This window comes from Symphalangus syndactylus, chromosome 14, assembly GCF_028878055.3.
Source record: "Symphalangus syndactylus isolate Jambi chromosome 14, NHGRI_mSymSyn1-v2.1_pri, whole genome shotgun sequence".
Classification (NCBI taxonomy): Eukaryota; Metazoa; Chordata; class Mammalia; order Primates; family Hylobatidae; genus Symphalangus; species Symphalangus syndactylus.
Window position 1 is genome coordinate 15,090,807 of NC_072436.2, and position 12,585 is coordinate 15,103,391.

At 61.1% G+C, this 12,585-nt stretch overlaps 1 protein-coding gene across 14 annotated transcripts in view; it reads left to right on the top strand.

Moving 5' to 3' along the window:
• Positions 1-12,585, top strand: part of BAIAP2 (BAR/IMD domain containing adaptor protein 2) — an 82,465-nt gene that overhangs the window by 43,316 nt on the left and 26,564 nt on the right. For 13 of the 14 annotated variants that reach the window (XM_055240827.2, XM_055240822.2, XM_055240828.2 and 10 more), the window contains 3 exons: positions 6,406-6,467; positions 7,245-7,316; positions 7,991-8,128. In XM_055240827.2, the coding sequence (XP_055096802.1) occupies positions 6,406-6,467; positions 7,245-7,316; positions 7,991-8,128 (272 nt within the window). The remainder of the gene's footprint in view (positions 1-6,405; positions 6,468-7,244; positions 7,317-7,990; positions 8,129-12,585) is intronic. The other variant, XM_055240834.2, reaches the window with a different exon arrangement.

The window sequence follows — 12,585 nt, forward strand, 5'->3', positions numbered from 1 at the left end:
TGCCTTCCTGTACTGCAGCCTCCGCTCCTCTCTGGCTGTGCTCTCCGCTGCTCCAGGCTGGCAGCAGATCTTGAGGATGCAGCCTCTGGAAGCTCTCAGGGCTCCTGAGTTTTGGGGTTTTTGCCCTCCAGCCTGCTCAGCCCCGAGTTAGCTTTGAGCTGTAGGGGTGCCAGGTCTCTCCCCTGCAAAGTGGGGTGATAGTCCCATGCTGGTTGGGGTAAGACCTGGGGCTAGCGAGACCGGGCTCAGCCTGCGGGAGAGATCAAGGGCTGTTGTGGGGTCTCACCGATCTCTGCTGGGACTCCAGAAAGGAGCTGGGGACTTGGCAGATGGAAAGGGCCCCCTCCGCCAGGTGCTGTGCCTAAGCAGAACCGCCTCGAGGACAGAAAGATGCTGGCCGGGCATGCCTGGGGCCTGGGCTCCGCAGCCTCACCTGACTCAGGCACTGTTTTCCTTGCTAGTGAGCAGGGGCCCCAGCCAAGGTCTTTAGGCAGCCCTGTCCTCGTCAGCTGCGCTCAGACCCGTCCATAGGAGGCTGGGCTCTCCGGTCACAGTCAGTCCCGTGGAGCGAGTTTCACTCTTAGCCTGGCAACCGCCCCATCTGAGGTGGAGGTAGAGCTGGTGGGGTGAGGCCCACGGTGACCCCAGTGCGGACTGGCTGCTGCTTCACTCATCACGGTGCATTGGTAGACGGTTGAAAAAAGAGTGGCCTCGTTTTCAGGATGACTGTAGTTTTTAGACTTTCGTCCCAAACAAAACACATCACCCATGACACCCATGTGTGCCCCCTTTCTCACCCTCCAATGCTCCTCCCCCTCCTCCCTCCCCAGCGTCCCTAGGCAGCCCTGGGCCGGTGGAGTGAGCTGCCCAGAGCTGGCTGACCCATCAGCCTGGGTGTGACGCTGCTGCACTCCCACACCTACATCCTGAGGTGTGGCCACCTGCTGTCCATCACCCCCAACACCCCAGATCCCCGGATCTTTCTGATGGTGACTGCTCTGCTGGTCTGTTCTGGCTCATGTGCTGTGTGCCCTGGCCCACTGGCACTCAGCTTACATTTGAACCTCGTCTTTTGAGTTAAGGTCCCACCTGTGCTGTGGACCAGACGTGGGCTTCCCAGTGAGTGGGTGGCATCTGATAGGTGAGGCTGCTTAGGAAGCCTGGCAGACCCTGTCCCTCAGCAGGGTGGGCCTGGGTAAGTCTGCTCACCGAATGGGAGGGAGTGTCGAGAGATGAAGAGATGAGGGAGCCTGAGAACGCACGGCCTCACGTCTCACCCCAAGGGAGGCTCTCAACAGCTCTGGAGCCCTCGCTACTCCATCTTCAGACCTCTGAAGGACACAGGGAACCACGGACAAGACTTAGTTGCTCAGTGGAACTCACTGCCCCTACCGGTGCCTCTCACTGCTGATCTTAGGGTCTTGGCATTCCCTAGGGGCCTGGTGCTCCACGTGCACCGTCCCTCCAGCTGGCACCCCGGGGGTTAAGCGCGGGCGGCTGCACACACTCGTACTTCCGGCTGGGGCGCCTGCGGCACCCCAGGGGTTAAGCGCTGGTGGCCGGACACATTCACACTCCATGCCCACGTGGTTTCCTGCAGCTGCTTGTAAGATGCAGTTTAAAAATTCAACGCGTGGGATGATTCTGTGCAGCCGCCGCTCGAAGCTCAGGGCGGGCACACGCCTGGTCTGTGCAGCTTTGCCTGGACCTCCCCTGCGTGCGTGCCAGCCGCACAGTGTGGGGCTGGGGGCCCGGGCTGGCGGGGATGCTGGGGTGCACATTTGAGTGTCGCAGCCGCACGGGCGGGTGGTGATGACCATCACCTGGCCAGAACCCCCTGAGAAGCTCCATATACTCTTTTCTTTTTGGATTCAGCAGTCCCTTTTTAAAAGGATTTGCTGCTGGGCATGGTGACTCACGCCTATAATCCCAGCACTTTGGGAGGCCAAGGTGGGCGGATCACGAGGTCAGGAGTTCAAGACCAGCCTGGCCAATATGGTGAAACCCCGTCTCTACTAAAAATACAAAAATTAGGTGGGTGTGGTGGCATGCACCTGTAATCCCAGCTACTCGGGAGGCTGAGGCGGGAGAATCGCTTGAACCTGGGAGGCGGAGCTTGCAGTGAGCCGAGATTGCGCCACTGCACTCCAACCTGGCGACAGAGTGAGACTCCATCTCAAAAAATAAAAAATAAAAAAAAAAAAGGATTTGCTGCTCAATGTTGTCTTCCACGTGTTCCTCTTGAATCCATTGTGTGTAGCCTTTTAAGGGAACATGTGCTTGTTATCTAGTCTTGATGTTAACTTATAATTTGGGGCTGCAGAATGTGGCGAGAGCCAGGCACGGTGCTGCATGCCTTTGATCCCAGCTACTTGGGAGGCTGAGGCGGGAGGATCACATAAACCTAGGAGTTAGAGACCAGCCTGGGTGACATAGTGAGACCCCATCTCAAAAAATAAAAAAAAATAGAATATGGCAAGAGCCCTGCAGAGTTCAGCTGAGTTGTCTCGGGCCTTTTGCTTCACCTCTTTGTGAACTTGCTGGCCCCCACCCCAGGATAGGGGGCCGGTGACCTCGAGAAGGCTGGGTGTGTGTGGACACTCAGGGCTGAGGGAGTACTGGCCGGGACACAGGCTTGGGTGGGTTCCTACTCTCAGGCCAGACCTCGTGCCTGTTGTCACCTGCCACCCCAACTCAGCTGAAGCCAGTTCCCAATGTCCAAGGGGCCCGAGAGCTGGGAGGTGGATCCAGGATCTTTAGTCACAGGAACACCATGAAAACTGCAGGACAGTTCCCTGGCGGCTTCCTGAGCTCAGAGGTCGTGGTGTCCATCCTGGGAATTTATAGGACGCCAAAGAACGCCGAGAAGCACGAGGAGCCCTGGAGCTGCCTCCCCCCGGGCTCCCACCGTCTCAGGCTTCCTGATTCTGCCCCCGCCTGAGGCTTCCTGCGTCTGCTGTTCTCGGCTCGCAGGATGGTGTCCTGCCAGGCCGGCAGCATTCTGGCCACCCAGAGTGGATGGTGGAGGGGCCATGTGGCCGTGGGCCTGTGCCAGCCCTAGCTGGGGTTCCCTCTCTCGTAGGGTCTGTGCTGCTGGCCGTGCTCCCGTCTCCTCCCCTACCCTGGGCAGCGCCTGCTCACGTCCAAGTGGCTTCCCTTCAGCCAGGCTCCTTTACACCAAATTCTGTCCCCTTTTGTCCTTGCCCCCTTCCCTGTGCACCTTGAACCCTGGGTCGAGTGAGCCTGGGGTAGGGCCCACGTCCTTTCCTGCCGAGGCTGGTAAACCTTAGACTTGCCCCCACCCCACCCGTCTGTGTGGTTTGCCGCGGATCCCCAGAGGTCTTGACTTCATCCCGACTGTGAGAGGCCACCACAGTGGTGCCAGCTCCCTCCTGACCGCAGTGCAGCCCCGGGGGGCCATCGCTGGGCCCTGCCCCACTCGCAGGGCTACACAGCGGGCACCAGGCAGTCCCACCCATGGTTGGAGCCGGTGGAAGTGATTTCCAGGCAGAGGCAGGCCCCTGGGCTAGGGCTGGGGCCGGCGTTCGTGGAGGTACTGGGTGTACCAGGGCGCTTCGTAGATGGTTTATGTGTGGCAGGGCCTGGGCTCTGGGGTCTGTGTCTGCCTCTCCTGCTCCCTCCTGGCCCCGGGGCCAGCGTGGTCCTGGAGACTGACCCAGCATGACCCACCCGTGGTCCCCGTGAGCCCCATGGTTGTGGCCAGAGCAGGTAGCGGCATCCAGGGCGGCTGTGAGAGTGGAGGGAGACTTGGGCCATGGCCAGGCACACACAGCCACACACACATGCTCACCGGCATAAGCACACCTGTGTACGGTTCATGCTTGCGCGTGCCACTCACATAGGTAGACATGCACGTGCACACGTGCTCATGCCCGCACACATATGTGATGCCTCCCCAGGGTCTGCAGGGGCTGCTTTCCTCACGCTGAACCCCTCTTCACGGTGGCCAGGCCCAGGTGCGTCATCTTCGCACGCGGAGGGTGAGCAACTGTGTGCCAGGCAGGCCTTCCGTATCTTCCCAGAAAGGGAAGCCAAGCCCGGGGCTCTGTGCATCCCCCACCCCTGCCCTACGGTGGATGGGGTCCTGCCAGCCCCGCGCACTGTTCTCTGGAGAAGCAGCCAGGCCTAGCACTACTTTTAGCGGGACATGTGTCACAGGAGCCAGGTGACTGTCACCTCTGGGTCCCCTCAGGGGTGCATGAATCCCTTTCTTCTTCTCCCTCCACAGAAATCTGTGCCCCTGACACAGAGCGTTTGGCTTTGGGAACAGGCCCGGCAGTTGCCAGCATGAGGGCGGGAATGATTTGGGAGTCTGGGTGGCCAGGAGGTGCCTGAGATTTCTGGGACAGCTCGAGAGGCAGCCCCGTGTGTGCTGACCTGGGAGGAGGGCGTGGCTGTGAGGTGGACTCTGGCACAGGCGGTTGGGCCCTGGCTTTGCGGTCACTCACCAGCCGCTGACGTGGCCTACTCTGTCTGCTCATCTGGGCGGCCTTGCGGGTTGTGCTGATTAAAGGGAGGTACATCTGTGAAGCACCTGGCCCTGGTCAGTGCTCAGAGGGTCTGTGGTCATGGTGAGAAGAACCCTGCAGCTCCTGGAAGGGCAAGAGGACCCGGAGAGGCTTCCTCTCCCAGACTCAGCTGTGCTTTGGGGAGGGGAAGTGACCCAAGGCCAGCCCAGCCGTGGTCCTGGGAGGCAGCGTCGCCCATTTAGGGCTTCCTGCGTGTCGTCGGGGGCCTTGCTCTGGTTTCTGGCTGACCTTGTTGGGCACTGGGGGATCCTAGTCGGGGCTCTGCTCGCTGGAGCGAGAGGACCCTCTGGGGCGTGGGACCAGCAGTGGCCTGGCCGTGAGCAGAGGAGGAAAGTCCTGCTTCAGGCAGCCCTTCAGGGAGAGACAGGGATCGCTCGAGAGTGACCCTTCGGCAGCAGGGACGGCCCTCCTGCTCTGTTTGTGTCTGCAGCACGTGGTCAGTGCCTGGCACTGGAAACGGTAGCTCAGCAAATATTTGTCCATCAAAGGAGTACGGGGGCCAGACCACCCAGTTCCAGCCCCTCCTCTGCAGACAAGGAAATGGAGCCGTTTTCCGCAGGGCTGGGTCTTTCGTACCAACTCCGGGGTTGGCAGGAGGACAGCACTGAGGGGCTGTGGCATGCTCCTGTCCCATGTGGTGCTCATGGGGGTGGGTCGCGGGCTCTGCTGATGAGTGTCAGGGCTGGGTCCTGGAACCCAGGTTGGCTGCACTCTGTGGGGGCTTCTGGGGACGGCTAGCCAGCCCCCTGGGCTGGTGGTGTGGTCACGCCTGCTGGCCTTGGTGGTCACGTCTCAAATGGGATCACAGCTCCGTGGGAGCTTTGGCAGAGGAGGGTGGGAAACATCTGGGTGAAAAGGAAGTGGGCCGTGCTCCTATCTTCGAGGCCTCGGCCCCTCAGCTCCTCTCTCTGTGCCCCGTCTTTGGTGGAAGCGGGTGGGGATGCAGCAGTGTGGTGAGGCCCTTATGGAGTGGGGGGCTCAGACCCACATCAGGGTAGCCCAGACACCTGCGCCTCTGGGGCTGCCCCCCTGCAGGTGGACTTGAGCTGGGTCTTGTTGATGTCCAGGCTGCAAAAGGCCTCTGACGGCGCTTACCCTGTGCTGCCACGATTTTGATCTCTTAATCTGCATTTTGCACATGGGCCGAGGAGACATCAGTGTCCCCAAGCGCTGCCTGTGTGTCCCCAGGGCCCTCAGCGATGGCAAGGTGAGCCCAGGCCTGCGTGCACCAGGTGGCTGCCTGATGATCCGATCCCATGGGGCCAGGCCTCCTCAGACCACCACACTCCTCTGGGGCTCAAAGCAGAGATGTTGGGTGAAGGGCTCAGAGGTGCTGTGGGTCTGCAGCCTGGGTAGTGAGGCATCTTGGAGTCAGAGAGGCCTGTGCCCCGCGCGTGCCCACGGGTGTCCCCCGGAGGAGGTTTGTGCGCTGTGGTGTGGGGTCAGCAGACCATCCGCCTGGCCTGAGGTAGGAGTTTCGGAGCTCTTGGGTCTCTGCGAACGAGAGTCGGATGCGTATGAAGACGCGCGTTTGCGCTCACTGTCACTCACTGTCACGCCTGGGGTGAGGCACACACGGGCTCTTCCTGTCTCTTGCCTTTGCAGAGACTCAAGTTCCCTCCCAAAGATGCCAGGCGTGCTGTGCATTTGAGGTCTGGAGTACTTTCTCATTCTAGAATTTTCTGTTTCCTCTTGGTGTCCCCTCTCCGCCCTCCCTTCTGGCCCTGACACCCCTGGGGCCCTGCTGCCTGTGGTCACAGGGCTTCCCTGGGTGGCTGTCAGCCCAGAGTGGGATAATGGTGGTGACTGCGAGCACCTGACTCCCACCCCTTCCTTCTGCTGTTCTGCTTCCCAGGAGACGTTCTCTTCCAGATGGCTGAAGTCCACAGGCAGATCCAGAATCAGCTGGAAGAAATGGTGAGTCCATCCCCAGCGTGGCCCTGCGAGGAGGGGCAGGCGCGATGGGAGAGCTGGCGCCACACCTTGGCCGTGTGTCCACTTGGGAATAGTCCGAGTTGTCCAGCCACACTCAGAGGCAGGGAGGGACCCTGGCTCAGGACACAAGTCACACTCGAAGGAGGACGTCGGAGAAAAGGGCACAGGCCAGACCGGGGCCACATGCTTCACTGGCCGCAACGGCCAGCCACGACACTCTGGGCTCCAGGGAGAGTCCGGATCGCAGCTCCAGCCAGACCCCACTCCTGCGGTTCACAAGGCCGCAAGGCAGACTTCCCCTGGCCTCTCCGACTGTAGGCAGAGGCAGACCCCACACAACCAGAGCACGTTGGTGGCGGCTGGTTTGCAGCATCCTGTCTAAAGCTGGGGGTCCGACCCTGGTGTCAGTTCAGGCCCATGGGCCCTGCGACCTCTCAGCCTGTGTTGCAGTGGTCCCCAGCATGGGACAGCAGAGGAAGGAGGGGATGGCCGTTTGTTTCCCTTGTGGGAAGCAGAGCCCTTGTGGCTATTGGAGGCAAGATTGTCCGACGTTCCAGACTCCTGTTCAGCACTCGCCCCCTGGCTCCAGAGGGTGCACCCGGCCATTCAGGGCCACAGCTCATCAATCGGGGAGGGGGCTCCTCCTGCACAGCCAGGACACCCGGTGTCTCATGACCATCCGCTCTAGCCCTGCCCCGCCTCCTGTTCCGGGTCCATGTGTTGGAGCTGACGGCCGATGTGTTTTCTCTCCATGTCCAGCTGAAGTCTTTTCACAACGAGCTGCTCACGCAGCTGGAGCAGAAGGTGGAGCTGGACTCCAGGTATCTGAGTGTAAGTGCACCCTGGCCGTGCCTGCGGGGACCCTATGCCTGGGCTCCAGCTCTCCCGAACGCCTGCCATTCCTTCCCTCGGCCTAAAGGCTTCCCACTTCCCCGAGCTCCCCGTCCACATGGGCCCCAGCTCTGACTTTATTGTCCATTTGGGACCGAGTGCCCCTGGTGTGCCCCACATGCAACCTGTGGGTGAACTCGTTGCCTCTGACGCCCCACGTGCCCGGTTCCATGCCCCAGCTTTGGCCGCTTGCGGTGAAGCTGGTGGCTGACTCTGCTGCCCGGGAGTGCAGGAGCTCCTTCTCTGGCCTCTGCAGTTCCCTGGGCTCTTGGCCCGTCCTGCCCCACTGCCACTCCTGTCCACTGGCAAGAAGGCTCGGGGCTGAGGCACTGCTTGAGGGTTTGAGGGTCATCTCTGGCTCTCAGTGGTGGGCGGGAGGGGTGGGCCTCGGCCACTTTTTCCAAGTCTGATTTTCATCTCGGGGGACCGGAGAGCTGCCGTGGGGTTGGGTGGGGTCGGGCTGAGGCTTCGGTTGCACTCTCCCCAACTCTGATTTGCAGCTGAGCGTGCACAGCCAGAGAGCGAGCCAGGAAGGGAGTGGCAGGGCTGCCAAGGGGACCCCGTTGCGTTGGGCTCATGGGCCTCGGTTTTGTGTTTTATTGTTTGAATCTCAGGCTGCGCTGAAGAAATACCAGACTGAGCAAAGGAGCAAAGGCGACGCCCTGGACAAGTGTCAGGCTGAGCTGAAGAAGCTTCGGAAGAAGAGCCAGGGCAGCAAGAATCCTCAGAAGTACTCGGACAAGGAGCTGCAGGTAGGCCCACCACCTCCACTGTGGCGCCTCTCCCGCCACCTTGGGACTGCTCACCCCTCGGCCCCCCTCGTCCACAGGGAGTGGACAGCAGCCCCCCAGGTGCGATCAGACAGAGGCAGGCTGTGTGCCCCTGGTAGACCTCGGGAGCCGTGGGCCCGACGCCCTCAGGCTGGCGGACGGTCGGCTCCACCTATGGGGCTCTGTCCTGCTCTCTGCAGCCTCCCAGGGTCACTGAAAGGTTCTTGGCTGAAGGAGCAGAAACCCAAATGGAGTCCTCCCACCTCTGTTCTCCCGATCCCTGCCCAGCAGTCAGGTCCCAGTCTGTTCCTCTAAGCGGTCGTGGCCTCCACCTGCAGGGCTGGCCACTCAAGGGCAGGTGGTACTTCAGGTTCCTCGAGGGAGTGGCTTTGGTGTTTCTCTGGCCGTCCCGCCAGCATCACCGGTGCTGCGTGCTGCGTGGGCTAGGACTTTAGATGGCCTGGCCGATGACAGGCGAGGCCTGATGTGTGTACACCAGAACCTGACACAGGCCAGATCCAGAAACCCCTCGCCCACTTGCTGGGGTCATAGTGATACAGAAGAGAATGAAACACAAAACAAGGTGCCCAGTCGTATGTAAAGGAAACATCAGGAAAACCCCTGGCCAGTCACCCAGGTAGAAGCTTCTGGGCTGCACCCTGGGGTGGGCAAGGTGTGGCTGTGGGTGAAGCCGGGCCTCCAGGCCGCACCCTTCCTGCTGGCAGTCAGGTTTTCAAGCCTTGGCAAGCCCCACACACACCTGCCCGTGTGCATGTGTCTGCGTGTGTGTGCGCCACCGTCTCCTTGGTGCCGGATGTGGGTGCTCTTGAGTGGCTGTGGCCTCGCCTTGGGACTGGGAGGCCTTTTCCTGCTCAGAGCCTGTGCCCCACTCCCTGCTTAACTGCAGGGAAGCCAAGCAGGTCTGCCTATACTCTGCAGACCAAGCCGGAAGATTTACAGTGTGGGGTCGCCTGGTGGAGCAGGATCGGCCCCAAAGGAGAGGACAGGACTAGGCCAGGGACGGATGAGAAGAATAAGTGAGAGTCTGTGGGAACAGCCATATGGGGGAGCTGGGAGTCCCTCAGGTGCCCGCTGCTGTTTGCAGCCTCCCACTCAGGCACGGTTGGTGCACGGTTGCAGGGACGAAACTCAGGCTGTTCTCTAGGGTGCCCTGCCCTCTCCAGCCACCTCTTCCCATGTCCCCAGCCTTTGTTTTGATCATGTTTTTCACTGCAGGTAAGCTGTGATGGGTCTTTTGATCCTTTCCGTTTTGCACTCCGGGTAAGCTGCGATCATGGGTCTTTCTATGATGGGCCCGTCATGGTGGCCTTAGCATTCCTGCCTGAGGCTGCCGCAGCGAGCCGTCCTCGAGCTGTTTCTGTGAACAGAACCTGAGCAGTGGGCATAGGGAGTTGAGGAGGAGAAATAGGTATATGTTGGTAGACACTGTGTCTTTTTTTCTTTTTCTTCCCACCGTGGAACGTTGTGCTGCTTTGCTTTCTGAAGACAAGCAGCGGACGGTGCCCCTGTGGCCTGGAGGGCCATAGCCGCCTCCGAGCAGGCCAGGGCAGTGCAGGTGTGAGCCAGCCCTGAGCACCCGGGCCAGGTGTGAGAGCTTGTCTTAGAGGGGACTTTCCTGGGAACGTCCCCCGCTTGGTGTTCTGGGGATGGGGATACTGAGGCCAGCTCACTGAGGGCTCAGCTGCCTGCTGGGGGTCCAGGAGCTTGAGCTCCCTTCTCCCCTCAAGGCTCTGTGGGTTTTTGCTAACAGCCTTATTGAGATATAATTCACGTCACCAGCAGTTCACCATTTCACGGGCACAGTCCAGTGGTTATGACTGGTTGCAGCTGTGCATCCATCACTCAGGCCGTTTTAGAGCATTTTCCAATCAGCAGTCACTCCTGGGCCCCTGGCCCCACCAGTCACCAGCCTGCCATTGGCGTCCATAGACTCGCTGTTCTGGACATTCTGCGTAGCTGGAATCTCACAGTGTCCGGCCTTTGGTGCCTGGTGGCTCACGTGGTGCAGAGGGTTCTCGAGGCTCATCGTGCCGTAGCCTGCACCAGCCTCCTCCCCTCTTACTGTCAGGGGTCAGCCTTTCTTCCTTTTCATGGCTAAACCGTGTTCCATCGTGTGGGTACTGGAGGCTCCATCCTGCTCAGGGCCGGGGCCGTCTCCCTGGCACAGCCGGTACTGCCCTGCGGCTGAGCTCGCTGGGAGCTGGAGATGGTGGCGGGATAGCATAGGGCCAGGCAGAGGCAGAGGCTGGGGGCTCTCGGAGCCACTCTCCATCCCTCCTTGCAGGCTGGAGCCAGAGGCCTGAGGCCCCCACACAGTCATTCTGGCCCTGCTGCACCAGCTCCCTGGTTTCCAGGTGCCCTGCATCCCACTGCCAGGCCTCTTGAAGAGGGCCCTGACCACACACCTGGCCTCCGCCTGCCCTCCACGTTGCTCTGCCGTGGGCCCCAGGTGGTGGGATTTAATTCCAAGGCTGTGTGTGCGCATTCAGTTCCTCAAGCCCGTCCTGCACAGGGGTTTTGGAGGACCTTCTCCTTGCTGATGGCCGGTCTGTTTGTTTGCTGCATGTCCTGGCACTTGGGGTCTGTTGGGGGACCATGTTGGTGCCTCAGGGGCCCTGGAGGCAGGTCCCTTCTGTTCTCATGGGGGCTGCAAGCCACCTCCAGTGCCTCAGTGGACCTTGCGTTGACTGGCCCGAGGGTCACCTGATTCGCAGCCACAGGGGGCTGGACCTGGCAGTGACTCGAGGGGCCTCGGCCCTGCCTCAGCACTGTGGTCCATGGTCTGGGCAAGGGGCAGCCAGTGGGTGCCCCAGGCGCTGACTGCGAAACATTTGACAACAGAACTAAGGTGGCTGGTGGCTGGGCTCACCCTGGGGCCCCTTGAGTGCCCTTTCATGGTAAGCCAGGTGACCCAGTTTTGGGAGTAAGCCATAGCACCTGTTTCTCAGGTGGGGGACACCCAACGGCTGCCACAGTCGTCACGAAGCCCCCCTCGTCCGCAGGAGGGCAGGCCTGGGCAGGGGGAGGGGGAGGGGGTCGTGGCCTTCCAGGCTGTCTGTGTCCTGCTGGGCCAGAACCAGGAGCCCGGCAGGGTCAGGAATGAGGGCAGCATTCCTATCTGTGGCTGCGAGTTGCCGATGCAAATGGTCCCCCCCAGCACCTGTGAGTGGGTCTGGGCAGGGGCCATGTGGGCGGGGAGGGCAGGCAGGGCCCCGAAGCGCATGGTAGATGGAGGTTGCAGTGGGTGTGAGGTGAGGGTGGCCCAGTGGCCCCCTTGGAAAGGCCTCTGCCACCCGGTACAGAGATGCTTGGCGAGCCTCATCTTCCCGGCCTCCCAGGGCCCCTCCTGGGAGATGTGTGGTGCTGGTCTTTCTTCCCAGGTCCCAGGGGCCCTGCTGTGGCTCCCCAGCCCTGGCTGAGCAGCGTCCTTTCTCCAGAACTTGCAGCTGCTCCGCCCCACTCACCAGGGGACCTGTGGGTGGCCCCAGGCTGGCCTGTCCCCACCTGGGCACAGCCTCAAGGCCCTGGTGTCAGGCTTAGGCATGGATCCGGCTCTGTCCCTTATGGGTCACGTAGCCACAGCAAGCCCTGGAGCTTCTCTGAGCCTCAGTTTCCCCATTTGTGAGGGGGAATGTCCTGCCTTTCTCCCTCTTCTGAGCACTGACGGGAAGGGCTGTGGGGCCAGGACAAGCTGATGTCAACCTTCTCACAGTGCCTGTGTGGGGGCTCTCCTGGACCGACCTCCGCCTCTGCTCCTCCCCCATCCACCTCCTTCCTCAGTTAACGGGAGACGGGGCTGCAGCTCTTAATCACACAGGTGTTTTATTTTTGTGATTTTTCCCAAGTCACCAAGTTCCCTCTAGGGCTAGGTCTCATTTCTCCTGCGTCCCACTTGGTCCCAAGCACAAGCTGGTCAGGCAGTGGATAACTAGTAAGTGTTAAGTGATTTCAAAACAACATTTTGGGGTGGGAAATAGAGGGAGCCACACCCCGGTGTGCTTTCTGCTCCTCAGTGGCCTGGAAGGCCAGGAGGCCAGGCCTGGGAGCCGTCAGCATCCCCAGCCCCACATCTGAGTTTGAGGGGGTGGGGCACTTGGTATGTGGCTGTGTACGCCCCCCCAGCTGCGGGGAGGCTGCGGCCACCATCCTGGGGTGAGTCCTGGGGTGAGTGCCGGGCTGTCTGGCTGGGATGTGCTGCTGGCCCCACTGCTCCAGGCCCCTTGCCACCCAGGGCTGTTCCTGCTGGTTCCCACTGCCTTTGCAAACCCGGCCAGCGGGCTCTGTTGGACTTCTACTTTAGGGTGTGGCCGCTGGGGGCCCAGCTGTTGCATGTCCTCTCCACTTCTGAAGAGAGGAAGCACCCTGGGCTGGGGAACTGGGCTGGCTGGCCCTACCTACTCATGTGCAGCCCCGCCCCT